Source organism: Spodoptera frugiperda, chromosome 26 (assembly GCF_023101765.2).
Source record: "Spodoptera frugiperda isolate SF20-4 chromosome 26, AGI-APGP_CSIRO_Sfru_2.0, whole genome shotgun sequence".
In the NCBI taxonomy this organism is placed as follows: domain Eukaryota; kingdom Metazoa; phylum Arthropoda; class Insecta; order Lepidoptera; family Noctuidae; genus Spodoptera; species Spodoptera frugiperda.
The window spans coordinates 46276-62293 of NC_064237.1; the positions used below are offsets into that span (position 1 = coordinate 46276).

The following is a 16018-nucleotide window of genomic DNA, read 5'->3' on the forward strand; positions in this document are numbered from 1 at the left end:
ATTATAATACTGGCGAACTTGATACCCCACTACTAGATATAGTTTTGTCGTGTAACAAGCAACACGTCTGTGATCAACTTGATTCCATCAGAATTTTGACAAGTACGAAACGGTAAGTTTTGACACTGATTATATTATTTAGCATTGTCATTGAAAAATATCTGAATTAATATGCATGTCCACATTAATTAAGATGGTTTTACTGTGACAGTTTTTTATATCTATTGTTGACAAATAGTATTTAATTAACTTTTTTTTATTATAAACAGTTTGTTTGCTAGCGGACACAGGTTAGTAACAGAACTGTAACTTCTGGAAACAAGAAATGGTGTTATTTTATATTATTTTTTCGGATAATTATTGTAAATAATATGTTATTTAACTAAATGAAGTACGTACTGTACTAGCTCATTCATATTTGCGGAAGTTTGTGAACAAAAACCAGTTTATTTGAGTATCTAAGTAGCTCTACTGGTACCTACTATTAATATTCAGTAAAACATTTTAGTTGGTCATATAGAAATAGTAACGCGTGAATATTTTTATATCTGTCAGTATCTTGTATGTTTATGATAAATATGGATAAAATTATAATTAGATATATTTTATATCATGATCTTTATATTACTGTCGGTTAGCAGATTTAAATGTGATAGATAGAACTAAGTCATTAAGCACAAAATATATGTTTAATCTATTATATCGCAAAGTACATATAATGTTGTTTATTTTACAAGCTTTTAATTAGTTACACCTGTCTTGAATTTTTTTTGTTTGCGTGTAGAGGAACCAAAAAGTCTCGTAAAAGGTACGAAGGTGCAGACTTTCTGGCGGGTTTACCGGGGCTCCGATTCAAATACCACTCCCTCTCGCCTCGCCTAACGCGGGAGAAGTCATTGGCTGATTTACATCTTAAAAAAGTCTCGTAAAGGGTAGGAACAAAATACACTATTACGATTTCTCTTTCGGTAAACAGATTTTATGAAACTGGTGTACTGCATACTAATAAGACATATGTAAACGTTATTACAGATCATGATTATCCCGCTAGTCTGGCTGGCGGTCCTTGTTACCGTGATAACGCTGTACTTCCGAAGACTGTACTCCTCCTTCAGTCGCCATGGCGTCAAGCACATCAAGCCAGTCCCGATCCTCGGCAACATGTCCAGGGTAGTCTTACGCGCTGAGCATGTCAGTGACGGACTTACAACGGTCTACAACAAGTTCCCTGAGGAAAGGTAAAATTGTTGAAACAAGATAAAGGTCCTTCTCCATAAAAGAACTGGAAACCATTAATCAGAAGACTTGGCATTTTTTTTTTTAAATAAAGGCTCGATTGGTAGATCGACGACATTGTCAGAGTCGCGAGGAGCCAAGGGATGCTAGCAAGTGATGAATAGAAACTTTTGTTCAATTGTCGCAATCAGGATGTCTTTCAGTTAATGATGATGATGATGAATGTCCCCACTACCTGGAGACAGTTGCTTGGTCAACGGTGTTGTGAAATGTATTAATTCACTAGCAATGTATTTTAATTGAAAATAATTCTATTCATCAGGTTCGTTGGCCGATATGAATTCATCAAGGAGTTGATTGTGGTTCGTGACCTGGAGCTGATTAAAAAGATGACCGTGAAAGACTTCGAGCACTTCCTCGACCACCGGCCCTTGTTAGGCAACAGCGAGTCCTACTTCTCCAGGAACCTCTTCTCTTTAAGAGGTATGTACTCGTAAAACAATCATCTTTACAAACAGCTCTTGATTTTTTGCCAGTGTTATAAAGTAAATTAGACTTCTTACTGTCGATGTTTAGAAGAAGTCGTTTTGAGTGCTGATAAAAAAGAATAGAATATTTCTCGTCTTGAGGGCAAGCTTTGATAGGATGATAAATAATACTAACAATCCTTTTCAAACAATTACAGGTCAGGAATGGAAGGACATGCGCTCCACGCTAAGTCCAGCGTTCACAAGCTCCAAGATGCGGCTGATGGTACCATTCATGGTGGAGGTCGGAGACCAGATGATGCAATCACTACATAAAATAATAAAAGAATCAAAGAGTAAGTTCGTTTTTTTTGGTAATCATCATCATACCGAGATGCGGTTTTGGTCGCCAATTAAATTAATTTTCTCAGCTTGACCTATGTTTTCTTATACATAATTTTACTGGTTTGAAATTGAACAGAGTAATTTATTTTTTCGTGAGACGTAACTAACGGTATTAACATTAACAAAAACCAGTGAAAAAATATCATAACAACAGAGATATTGAAAAATTTTAACGGGCTTGTGAAAAAACCTCATGTTCTTCTTTACAGGTGGTTCCATAGATGTGGAATGCAAAGACTTGACAACCCGCTACGCCAACGATGTGATTGCGTCCTGTGCCTTTGGTCTGAAGGTGGACTCCCACAATGACAAAAACAACAGCTTCTATAAACTTGGAAAGGAGACTTCTACCTTTAATTTCCCTCAGATTATCAAGTCCTTCATGCTTGCTAATGTACCAGAAATAGCTAAGGTACTAATATGTTAAATAATTAATCATAAGAAAAAATATTTGCGTAGTCACTGTTTGTGTTTTGTAAGGAATTATGTTTTTGTGCATGTTTTTATTAATATCAGTAAAGCTCGTGACTTTGCCGCAATATTAGCGTAATCTACGTTTTAGACTACAAATAATAAAATTAGATATAATTTATTTACAGAAAGATAATAGCATTATGGCGATGAATATAAAATCTGATAATGCTGTCTCGTGAAACACTTATCTTTTGATTCGTAATATCTCTGTTGGACAATCTGGTATTTTGTTTCTATGCCAATAGGTGTGATACGGTATCGGTGTAAAAAGAAAAAAAGGTCTGAACATCCTTTTACTCATAAATAAGTATAATTAAATTAGATTGGATTATAATAATATCACTAGTAATGTTTGACATTTCACACATAAAAATGACAGGTTTAAAAATCCTGTTTAACAAGTATTAGACACTTACCCAAATCCACATGTAAATATTAATTGTCTCAAGGTGCCAATATGTAGATTGTTACTTCCGTATATATTTTGCTGTTTTTAACGAACACACATATTTTTATCTTATGTACCTACTTAAATCTATTTTTGATTTCTGTTACAGCTTTTAAAGTTGGATTTCCTCTCGGAGTCATGAAAGAAGGCATTTAAATCTCTGGTCTTGGACACAATGGAAAACCGAGAGTTGAAGAATATTATCAGACCAGACATGATACACTTATTAATGGAAGCCAAGAAAGGTACAAACATGAAAATATCAAATACCTAGTAAATATATTGATAAAAAACAACATAATAATAAGAATTACACTTTGATTCCAGGCAAACTGACTCACGAAGATATTAAGTCCAATGATGTGGCTGCTGGATTTGCTACTGTAACGGAATCAGCTGTGGGGAAGAAAGATATAAATAGAGGTGTGTATGTTGTTGCTTATATCCCTGTACCGGTGTACCCTACTCCTACCTTATATCATTGTTAATGAAGGATTGAAAGGAGAACATAATAGACACGCTTTTGATCAAAATGGGAAAATGGGATCCATCAACGAAACTTTGACTGGTTAACACAAAGGTGGTGGAAAGGGCACAGAAAATTAAATAGAACTGGGGTCCGATATATATAACAGTGTGTCCTTAAAAGTAAAAATTATACATCGATCAACATACATGTCAATCACAAGTCAATATGCAAGTACCTACATAATATCTGTAGGTAGTTATACAGTCTTTTAATATTGAGATAAACTATTTGACAGAAGTTAAAAAAATATGAATTATGATAATTTCATGTTAATTTATAATACATTCGTATGTATTGGTACTCGTTATGTAAACAAACAATATCTTAATGGTATAATGACGGAGGTGTTATGATTGTAAAAAACATGTAGTAGATCAGCACTGGTATATCTCCAATTATAATATACACCAACTGTGTAGTAATATTTAGATTGTGACCATGTGACCTAATATTTAAATTTCAGTATGGACTGATGAAGACCTCGTGGCTCAAGCAGTGCTCTTCTTCATTGCTGGATTTGAAACTGTCTCATCAGGCATGTCGTTCCTACTCCACGAGCTTGCCATGAACCCTGACGTCCAGGAGCGGCTGGCGCAGGAGATCAAGGAGGTTGACGCCAAGAACGGCGGCAAGTTCGATTTCACCTCCATACAGAACATGGTGTATATGGATATGGTGGTGTCAGGTGAGACGAAAAATGTGACTGTAAAGACATTAGTTGTAAAAAGTTGCGGTGGGTATTTTTGGCAAGACGCTCAGCACACCTACGCTTATACAGCTCGCACGATATTTATCTCTGTTACGTTCGTGTTAGAGTTAAATTTCCGTTGCTGTAATGCATTGTGCGATTATTTTAAATTCTCAACATGTCTGAATTAATGCGTTCCAGGTACTGTCCGTAGTTGCGTACGTAAACAACAGAACGGAGAGATTTCTTTAATTTATGTCTTCCATACAGTTTCGTTAACCGCAAGGTTGATGGACACTTGTAAATTGAACCAATTATCAACAAACTGTTAAAATATACTGTATGCTGTAAATAATAAATACCAATATTGTCCGAAACGTGACCTTTCTTTCCTTTCTTTCCTTCTTATTTCACATTATAGATTGATATTTGCAAAAAATGAGAGCTGTGTTAACAATAATAGTAGTTCTTTCAATCAGACAGTAATGACATGGCAACTAAAACATGTTGTGGTGTGATGTGTCGGCTACAGTCACGAACAGTTCGCTATTTCGAGGGAAAGTACTTTAAACCATATTTCAAAGATAGTTCTCATGTGCTTACGGTCTATTGAAGCTTGAACATTGTGTTGCTATGCTCTAAGATCCGGAAGATAAACTATTTTACGTCTAAACTTCTCAGAAATACAGTAAAGCGATGGAGACGCCAAAATTTTTGGAACCAAATAAATCGTGTCACGAATTGCAATATTAGCATATTAATTAACATAATCGAATACAATAGTGGAACGAAACGGATGCTTTAAACCAGACGTTAGGACTTCCGAGAAAATGTAAATTAGTCGGACCGAGGTACGTAGGATCACATGTTCCACACACAAAGTAACAAATACTCCAGTCTCTAATATCAGTAAACTATCACTGGCATAATAACAATGCATTTTATTCATATTGACTGATTGTGGTTCCATTTTCAACTGTTTAAAATTCGAACAGCGCGGGCGCGGCTCACGTGCTGCCATTTTTTACAAACACCTTGAATCCAGTTTGCGTCATCATCCATCGCTCTGTTTTCACAAAACTCGGATACTACAAAACAAAGCAAGTTTAGTTTAATAGTTTAGTTTGTAATTACTGATAACATTATGTCACAACTTAACCTAAAGGTCTGATTACATTCATTACGTGTTCGCTGATAAGTGATGAGAAATTAGGGTCACAAAATAATTTGTCATATTGTTGGATCGGGTCGAAAATTTAAGTGACGTCGATCGTATAATCTGCGATCTTTCGATACCAAAGTGTTCTGATAGCGATGATACCGATATCTTTGTGTTTACTATTTTATTTCACGTTTTCCTCAAGCTGTCTCGCTCTAGCGCGGGCGCGCGCGGGCGCGGCGGACTGCGCTTTAATTGCTTCAGTGAACGGTATTTACATCGTGACCCGTATTTTTGCAATAAAGTAGCGTCATAACGTGTTACATTCACACTTTCAGGGTTTACTAGCGAGGGTTGTGGTACTTCGGTGTTTGCTTGCGGTTGTATTAATCAGAAATACCTGAGTTCTGCAAATATTGTGCTCACTGCACACACAGTGCAACGTATCGGTGGACAGTGCCGTCGTACACTCGTCCCCGTACACAACGCCTACCTGCCCGTTGCCAGGATTGTTTACTATGTCATTTATCACATAAACGTGTGCTCAAAGTAGATATTGTTTTGATTCATTTCTGAGAACGAGTTTTGAATAAATAAACCTGTTTTTGTTCTCTAATTTGCTACTTATTTTGCTCCTAAAAAACAGTAACACGTAGAAGCGCTAATCATGTAGTTGCGCGTGATTCACATTATTGACAAAGATAAGGCCGCGTAGTGCCGGGACTATTAGGTGATGTAATCAATGATCGGAGAATAAACACGCCTCGATTTTTTATTAAATAATAGTAAATAGCAGTTAGCGGTCACATTGACCCGCGAAAATATTGAAATAAACATGAGTGTGGACGTCACCTTACGTTCGTTCAGATCGGCGCACGCGCCTGCGATCGCTTCGTACGTCGCGGGTCAATCATGAAAAACGTCTTTCAGGTAAAATGGAACATTTTCCACCATGTTGCCGTTACAAAATTGCATCGTAAAAAGCAATGAACCACGACTCGACATGCCAGGAAGACTGTTACGTTACGCTCGACTCAACAGAAAAAAGATATAAAAAATCAAACGCAAAATGTAGATACCGATTGACGACTCCACGGCGACGCTACACGGTGTAGCTGTTCGTAAGGAAAATGTCTAAACTCTGCCGCGATAACATCGGATTAAGATCATTTCGTCCACGTGTATCTATTGACAATATTATCCTTATTTATATCAATAGTAAATAACTTTTCAAAGACCGCGTGCCTTTGTTTTTATACATTGTTAGTTTCTCGGTAACTTTATTAAATAAACTGCATAATACATTATTCTATGTCATACATATGCATGTGACTGCATAATGCCACTGGATTCTCACACGCCACAAATTTAATCAATATTCATATTTTCAGATGCAAAATTTTTCTCAATCAATTTTCCTTATTACTTGATAATTTTTGATAATCAACATATTAAATTGATGTGACGTAGTTCATAATCCCGTTACAAAAACTAGTCATTATTAATGAAGTTGATTTACATAAGTGTCGGTGGCACACGTCACAGCGCGTTTACGTAGCACGTAACGCAGGTGTCGCTGTGTGCGTGCGGTGTGGCTGTGTGGGTAAATCGGCCGCTGGGGAATCCCGACGTGCAAAATACTTGTATCTACGAGTAGGTACGTTTTAAGAAGTCGTAGGGGAGAGTGTATCAGTTTTTATATAATAATTAAACATATATAATGACCTTATCATTTCAACGCGAATTTTTAATAACTATAGGTTATGTTAATATTTAGTTTCCGTGTTTACATTTTGTTCATAGCAGACTGTGAGGTGACGATCGTTTCTCATGCCTATGTACATAAGTAAGTATGTAATCACAGATTCGACTGTGTAATTGTGTGTGTCACGGTACAACGGTGGAGTCTTGGCAACGACTTTACTTTTCAAATATTATCTCACCGTACATTCTGCACAATGTTTCTGCTCGTTACTGCTACTGAAGTGACCACAGAGTCGGATTAACTTTCACTCCTAGTTTGTTGCGCAAATCTTTGGATAGAAATGTATTTTGGCTAAATAAATAGAATTGTCTAAGAGAAAAATAATAAGTCTGGAGGATGAATTAGTATACTATTGTTTTGTAGTAATGGGTTGATATTCCAAAGTGAATTCATCTCCTAACAAAACATATCAAACTACTTTCACTTTGATATCGTTAAAAAACCATTTGCTTATATTACGTTCCTGCTCACTCTCACAACAATTTAGTTAGACACAAGTATCTATAGGTACTCGTACTTTCCCAGCATTTTTTCATCCTTTAAGGCCCGGCAGCTATCTAAGACGCCCTCTACTAATTATGTTAAAAGGAACAACACAACCCTTTCTACTTGAGCTCAAGTAAATACTCATTTACTAGCAAAACAGTAGCGTAAAAACAAAGACATAGCCAGAGAAAAAAATCCTGCACAAGACACTGTCCTCCCCGGAAGAAGGGGGCCTTACTAATCAATATAATAGAGCCACTATGAGAAAAAATACATATATATACGCACCAGAGGCTGGTACACGCGAAATGACGCTCTACGTATATACGGTTAAGGTACATAATGGTGGGAGTAGGCAGCACGAGGCTGCCCTAGTTATAAATAGATTTTCACGAAAAAGAAATGTTACAGGGAATTTGGTGCAAACCGGGCACAGAGTAATGAATCGTACAGAGAGCGCTATGCAACATTGTTGTTTTTATAATGTGGTCAATTTATTTTTACCCATATGTGATGTGATGGTAGGTTTTTCAGAAATGCTATTTAAATAATTATCTAAGGAAAATTTTTCATAATATGAAAATATAACAATTTTATACTAAAAATATATCAGTTTATCCCGTTATGTCATTCGTATTTAAATTTAATGACCAGCATTGGTACTAATATAGCTTTTAACAGATATTCGCGCTGAAACAACAACACAGCGTTGCTAATTGCCCGTATTATTTAAAGTTACAATTTATCATATTTATAGTTGTTTTCATGAGAATATTAATATATATATTGGAGCATTACGTCAATGTGATACCTATACAATATTAATTAGTGGTGTAAATATAATAATATTGTACTAATTGGCTACAACAGCGATGTGTAAACAGTGCTTAGTTTTTTTTTTTTTGTAACAAGGTCAAAAGATTAGGGCTTATCTTCACACATATGGGTCGCAGCCTTTACGACCTCTCGTTATGGTTTTTTATTGTGAAAAAACTAATTTATTTGTACTCCTTGATAAAAGTTCAGTAGAAACAATAAAGTCCGTAATTAAAGGGCGTTATCAGTAAACGCCAAATTTGGTATTAATGATTTAATTATAAAAAGTATTCCCTTTTTACTGATATGTAATGTTTCTTTTGTTCGTTAACTGGACCTGATAACGAGTGGATATCTTTCGACAAAAAATACTTTATTTTATCCCCAACTGTTAATAACTACCAATATTCAGAAGTTCACGTGTTAATTGAAATTAAAAAATAATATCCACGCTATAATTTATCAGAAAAGTACCTACAAATCTAGATAACGCAGAAAACTTAGTAATTTGTTCTAAACTGATGAAAACGTAATGTATAATGCTCATTAAAATTATATCTGAGATCGCAACAAGACTTTGCTGAGAATTTATCATAATGATGATAAAGTAAATAGGAATAAAAAAATATAATGTCGGTGTTCTCTGTGACGTCGGTACACGCGCTCTAATTTCTCTGGACCACACTCACAGACGCAATTAAGTCGCGTACACGAGCTGTCGGGGAGCGAGGGAGGCTGGGTGGCTGCACGAGTAAACCTCCCCCGAGAGTGGGAGAGTGCGGGGCGGGAGAAAAAATGCGCGTGGAACGAGAGAAAAAGAAAAACGCGAAAAGCGGAAACAAGTTCCCGCGACACGTGACTGTAGGCTTCCCGGGAACGTCGCCATGGCAACGGTCAGGGCTGCTGCGTAAATACGCCACTCTTTGTCGACAGCATGCAATTGCTTCGGTTTTTTCTCGCGTAATCTGCGTTGTTTTGTTTCTCGGAACTTTATTGTTGAGCACCAATGTTTGGGGTTTATTTTTACTCTTTTATATAAAAATAATAGACGTCATATAGTCAACTTCAATAAGATGACTACACTATATTAGCACATGCAAAAACCAAACTTGTTGTTTAAGAAATAAGAACTGAAATTGCATGCATAATTTGAAGACTATTTCGTTGTATAAATGACCTCAAGAGTGACACGGAGATCAAGTTAGACTAGCATATGTCATTAGTGGACTAACTGTATGTACTTAGTTTGTAGAAACGTTACACAACGCTTTGTTGCTCATTTAGTGTTCTAAAGCTTTTATTTTACTTTATGTTTTGCCATTTAAATGACCTGTATAAACATTTGCCATTGTATTAATTCGTCATCTTTGTGTACAAGAGCTCAGCGCCGTGTCGTGTCAACAAACAAAGAGAAATCTTCCAACAGAATCGAACACAAAAATAATTCTCAATCCCCAGTATCCAATTACAACATCCGTGAGACCTCTAAATTAATAACTACCCTAAGAAAAGTAAGCAAAACATTTTTCTTCGGGTATTTTATCGATAAAAATAGGCGAACGGTCCACGTGTATCCCAGCAAAGTAACCGGAAGCTCGCACCGGCCTTGGCGGTGCGTAGCAACCCCGGAAGAAAAAGAAAAAATCTATAATAGTACTACGGTGCAGGCGGGGGGCGCCCTAGTTGCGGCCCGGCCACCCTCGCGGCAGCCATGTACCGCGGCCGACTACATCTACTCTCGCCTCATAACACGCAACTTTCGACAACTGCTGAGATGCACTCGTGTTGATCAACTCGACACTAACAGTTTACAGAACGAGTCGCGGACTGCTCGCGCCGCCCGCCGCCTGTCTGCAGCATCGTCTGAACAACTTTGGAACTTTTCTTGTAATCTATCCACTTACATAATTAAATCGTTACACGTTCCGCCAAAACGTACGTACTTGAAGGGTCAACGAATTTACTATGTACCTCCGCAGTATTTCTGATTATTGGAGGCAAATTCTGAGAAAAGCCGAGGAAAACGCGTGGGAAAGCAGGGTTCCCGGAATCCGTACCATTATAAGTGGGTACATTTTTGTGATACTTATCAAAGCGGCACGAGTAAAATTTTTTTTCTACTGCTGAAAGGGCGTATCTGATGAAATTGTTTGATAGGGAAAAGATATTTATTTAATGGAAATAAGGTTTAATATTCAATGCAATGCGTTTTGTTTACTCGATAACTAGTACGGTGGTACAGGTGCTATTAATGAAGATGGTGTTTGTGGTGTAGAATGAAATGCAAGCGTTACAGATGCACGTCTGTAAAGTTTAACGCAAGATTGCTTGTTAACGTTTAACCAGTTGTGACCAAAAAACCGCGAGGTCGCGACACGGGAGACAAAAACACGCGCTCGTAAAATACAATAACACAAACAAAAAACTAAATCTGTAGACATCAATAAACAAAGAGGCAGGGAGGAGCTCGCCACAGTATTGTTACAATAGTAACACGCGTTCAAGCTGCAGTACTAGTAACGTAATATTACATTATTCATAATTTTTGTTAAATTTGATAACATTAGTGTTAAACCATAACGTGTTGATATTATGATTGATTCCGCTGTGATTGTAACATCGTGACTGGTTTTAATTAACGATGTAGTTTTTAGTTCGTTATTTCGATGAATTTATCATAATACTGTACATATTGCATATCCAAAGCTAATTTCAATAATTTGACTCGGTGGGGCATTATGTCAATCAAATTTAATAGAACATGTATTACTGATGGTAGGAGTAATACATTATGTAGGTAGACAAGGAATAAGGATTTTACATTAATACTGATTCGTGTTTCTCTTTCGTTCTGCAGACAATGAAGAACTACAAGTATCAAATATCAAATTTAAAATATCTAATGTGTTGATTGCTTGCTTTATTACATTTATTACGCTCCTATGACTCAGTCCACTATTAGATTGCCAATTTGGCAGTCGGTTATTGCATTTCATTTAGTATGAATGGTCAGTTTAGCATAATTGTGACTTGGAATTCCCCAGTAGTGCTGTTATCTTTATTGTACTAGACGTGTGTTGATCTTTGACTTATTTATCAACTCGACCTGACTCTGGGTCAGTCGCATGTAATTGTATGTAAGATTTTACAATTGATACATTATTAGCATGAATTAAGTAATCAATTTGTAGGTACCTATTATAAAGTTTAGGAAATTGTTACTTAACGCTCGGTCTTTTTTATTTCTAAGTATCTATTCTATGCGAATCATTAAAAGTTATAATTATAAATATTTGATTAGTAAACATGAAGTCAGCATTAATGATTGTTAAGTGAATTTGCATTAAATTCTAAGGCTGGGAATGCTGTGGCGGCGACAGCGGTGCTGATACGTTATTATATGCCTTATTACGCCACATTACGAGCAATAATTGCTTCCGTTTATACTTGTCAATAAATGTAGTGCAACAACATTCTTGTGTACTGCTCTATTAGATCTAGTCGTGTGACAGTATTTATAACTCCATTCACAATGAAGCCGCGCCTCGCTTTGTTTACATCGTCCGTAAATCGCCTCCGCTTGTACCACTATAGTTCTATCCTAAATCTAGTTAAACCTACACAGAAACCGGTTGGGAGATCTTCAGGCCACCTCGGACGAGCAATAAAAACTGCACACAGTCGTACTTAATGATAATACTAGTGTTAGTGTATATTACTGTGGTGACCTTTGGGATCGTTGTAAAGATGGTACTTCATACTGTGGACTGTTTCTATGCTCAAAGAAAACTTCTACACATCTTACGCTATAATTGAAACTTGCTTTCTGATTAATATATTAATCCGCAAATTATTTATCTCTATATACAATAGTTGGCACTGTTGCCATATTATATCTAACCACTAAAGCGAAACACTCCCACTGAAAACGAATTGCACTCGCAAATGATGCAAACGAAATTAACAACAATGCTGATCGTAATAAGCACCATAATGGAACAAAACGAGATCCATACATTGATAAATAAAGCTGTTAAACGTTTTACAAGACACGCCAACATAATTTAGACTTAAACATTTTACAAATAAGACTGAATTTGTGTTAGTTAAGGTGTATCGTGTACATGTGAACCATTGAGCGAGGCCAGCGTCGAACCGGCACGGCAAGGTTGAGGCGACAGATAAAAACAACAAACAAAACCACGGTATGGGTTATTGTAAGCACTCGAGAACATTTGCTAAACCGATGATTTATTTCAATGATCCTCAGAGGCGATGGTATGACCAGTCACTGTATCAAAGCCAACGAACTTGAGACAAAAGGATTGTGCGAGCCTAATACAACTTATCCTTACACCAATCGTGTTATATAGATCTTATGAATAATTGCACATACAAGTAAGCCACGTGCATTTAATGTGCTACTGATCTAGGTGAATACTGGTTACAATACTACAAGTGTTGCCTGTGACCCGGCGCATGCAGCGGTGGAGGTGACTGGCCCTATAAAACACTCGTTAAACGCCTATTAAAGCTGCTGATCTTGACATTAGGATCTCGCGAACTTTCCTGATTCAAACAAAACGCTTTTCACGAAGGACAAGGAAAGAATCGAGTAAATAGAACGAAAACAAGCACGTGTAATTGACAATGCTAAAATATTAGAACAATCGTTTTATAGACCAATTAGAATATAATTAATTACTGATTAAATGGTAGCCATCGCGTGTCCATAAATCCTTAATCATGACCTCTAGGGAGATAAGCAAGGCTATCGCTAGTTATCTTTTGTGTTATAGAAAAAGGTAAAAATAATGCAATGTTAGCCTTGCACCGGTGTTGTTTACTGCACAACTGAAGGAGATTTTTCAAAAGTTGTTTAGAGATAGTTCGGCAAGCGCAACGTAGCAACAGACCTTCCTCTACCTAATTGTTCAATTGTGTTACATCTTGATTACTTTTAACTACCGCAGGTGTCAATCTATCTATTTACCAGAGTATTGTATTGTTTTTAAGTTTTTATAACTTGTCTTACTTTCATTAAAATCAGAATCTACCCGCCCGTTTTTAATTTCCTATAACATTTTCATGACATAACCAATGCATATAGAAATTGTTGCAAAGATTAGTGTTACGTGCGTTTAAAACGTATTGAACGACATGCTGGCTGATGATCATCTGCATATAGAACAAGACGGCCCTGCATGTGAAATTATGTCGCACCTTGATCACTCGCTGCAAACCAACACTGATCGCCCGTTAAGCCAATGAGTAATTACATGTTTGCTGTATCTCCTTACAATCAAGGAGCTCTGGTCACCAGTTTAATGACCATTATGGTAATTAAAAGGATGATAAGGTTACGCGGCAAGCTTGCATCCATCTACCGCCGCACGTTACAATAAGACAGATAACAGAGTGTTCACAATTATACTTGACACCGTTGCAATCATTAACTTGCCAAGACAGTTCCTCGCCACATACATGTGTGTCGTGTAAGACTAAAACTAATGATCAATAAGCATCGGCTGAGCACATTGCAGCTTCAATAGTTTAACTGTAATATATTTTATTGTTAGCCGGTGCCTCCACGTGCCTCGTACGTGATAAATAATGTATGAGCGAAACAGTGAGATGTGACCACAGTAAACAAATTTCCAAGTCACGACAACTTACTTCTAGTAACTCATCATGTGCAAAAATATAAAATTGGTTAAGAAACTTACCTAAACTTTCCCTGAGAGTGATCCTCCCATTTGATGATTGACGGACAGTATTTGGAATCCAGCAGCAAGTTCCTCAGGAACTCTGGCACGGACACGCTCCTCGGACGCTTCATCGGTCTTCGACCACTGCCCTTCGGCCTGCCGGGCGGTCTCTTGAATATTTTCCTTTTGTCATCTTCGTCTCCAGATTTGCTTCCATCACTGCCGTACGAGCACTCCGGGGACGCAGTCTCCGAGGAACGGAACACGTCCTCAGTGTCATCGCTGGAGTCAGTTTGATGCAGGAGAGTACTGTCGTTGGGGGTGTAGTCGGAGGCGTACAGTGTGTTCTTGTGGTCCTGGGAGTCCAAGTCAAGCATCGTGTTGGTGGACTCTTGGCTATGGTACGGGTCGACGTCTGCGTATTTTATTATGGAGGGCTGGCTTATTAGTTCTTCGTGGAGACGGTTCTGCAACTTCTCATACACACTATCAGCAATCCGTCTCGAAGTTATGTGGTCGATGCTCGGGTGGAGCATCCTGTGGAGCACATCCTCACGTTTCATATTTCTCAGCTCAAATCCTTTAACTCTGAAGTTGTAGAAGGGTATTTCGGTTTCACAATGCCCCAAGTACTGGACGGTGTCGATCATCCAGGACACGGTGTCATCCTCGTTCCAGGCGTCCACGACTTTGAACTTCCAGTCGTCCCGGTTGCCGCGAGGGTAGTCGCGACAGCTGACCAGGTTGTGGTACAGGTTCATGGCGCTGTCAATCTCGGGCTCTGGGTACAAGTCGTAGGGTGCGCCTGAATAATAATTTCCGTAGATGTGAGAAGCAGTTCCTTTCTTGAAAACTTGGAAGTCGTCAAGGCGCGCGGGCGCCGGTGAAGTAGATGGGTAGTACGGATCGTAATGCATATTTTGATGGGGGAGCGCGTAATCGATCATTGTCGCGACGTACGTGCGGCGTGGCCGGCAGCTCGCGGCGGAATGAGCGGTAGGCGACGAGCGCGGCTTATGATATCCACGCAACTGGCTCACTGTTTTGTTTACAAGATGCGTTTTCCGCCGCGATGAGTGCGTGGGCCGCGCGCCACTAATCAAGATCGCGCCGTGATAGTCTGCTGCAAGTTTTTGCGATTTGTTAGGACATATCGCTTTGCATATGTAATGTTTATGTTTGTTAATGCAAATTGTGGCTGTAGCCAAGGCAAATGGCGGCAGCGATGACTAAATACACTAATGTTTATCTCAAACTGAGTAGTGAGATGGTAATAAGTGTAACTTATATAGTTATCGCGTGGATGGCATTGTCCACAATATGTCTGTGTATTATTATTTACTTTCGATGATAGTTATGTTATATATTATTTTATTTACATACTGGATTCGCTATATTATTTTATCGTTTCTTACTACGCATTATATTTGATTAGATGATTGTCAAAGATTAACACTAAATACACATAATGATATGAATATTTTAACCTGTTACGAATTTGTGCTTTAGGGAAAAATGCTGTACCAAATATATTTCACTATTAAAATATTATTAAACTAAATCACAACTATTAAAGTTTACTATACCGTACCAATATACTGAACACACATATAAAAAATTCGCACACATATAATCATGTACACAGATACAAATGGGAGTTCGATTACGGATCAGTAATCATCGGTAACAATCAGCTGACTACAAGGAAAATTGTTCAGTTAAAACAGGTTTTTGAAACCAAAACTGTTTCGAAAAATATCACGCACAAGATTACTTACACTGATAAACTGATAACAGTATAATACTTGCCAATCGTATATTTATCAAGAGTAATATT

General features: G+C 37.6%; 1 protein-coding gene and 1 pseudogene across 1 annotated transcript; one reads left to right on the forward strand and one right to left on the reverse strand.

The window, feature by feature from the left end:
- The first annotated feature begins 123 nt into the window (after positions 1–123).
- LOC126912549 (cytochrome P450 9e2-like) lies at positions 124–4461 on the forward strand (annotated as a pseudogene).
- A 188-nt stretch (positions 4462–4649) lies between these two features.
- LOC118264002 (ETS homologous factor-like) lies at positions 4650–15224 on the reverse strand. Its single transcript, XM_035576308.2, has one exon. The coding sequence runs from the start codon at positions 15126–15128 to the stop codon at positions 14196–14198; it is 933 nt and encodes a 310-aa protein (XP_035432201.2). The 5' UTR covers positions 15129–15224; the 3' UTR covers positions 4650–14195.
- Between the last annotated feature and the right edge of the window lie 794 nt (positions 15225–16018).

Excerpts from the sequence above, each read along its gene's own strand:
- LOC118264002 (XM_035576308.2), bottom strand. The coding sequence starts at position 15,128 with ATGATCGATTACGCGCTCCCCCATCAAAATATGCATTACGATCCGTAC.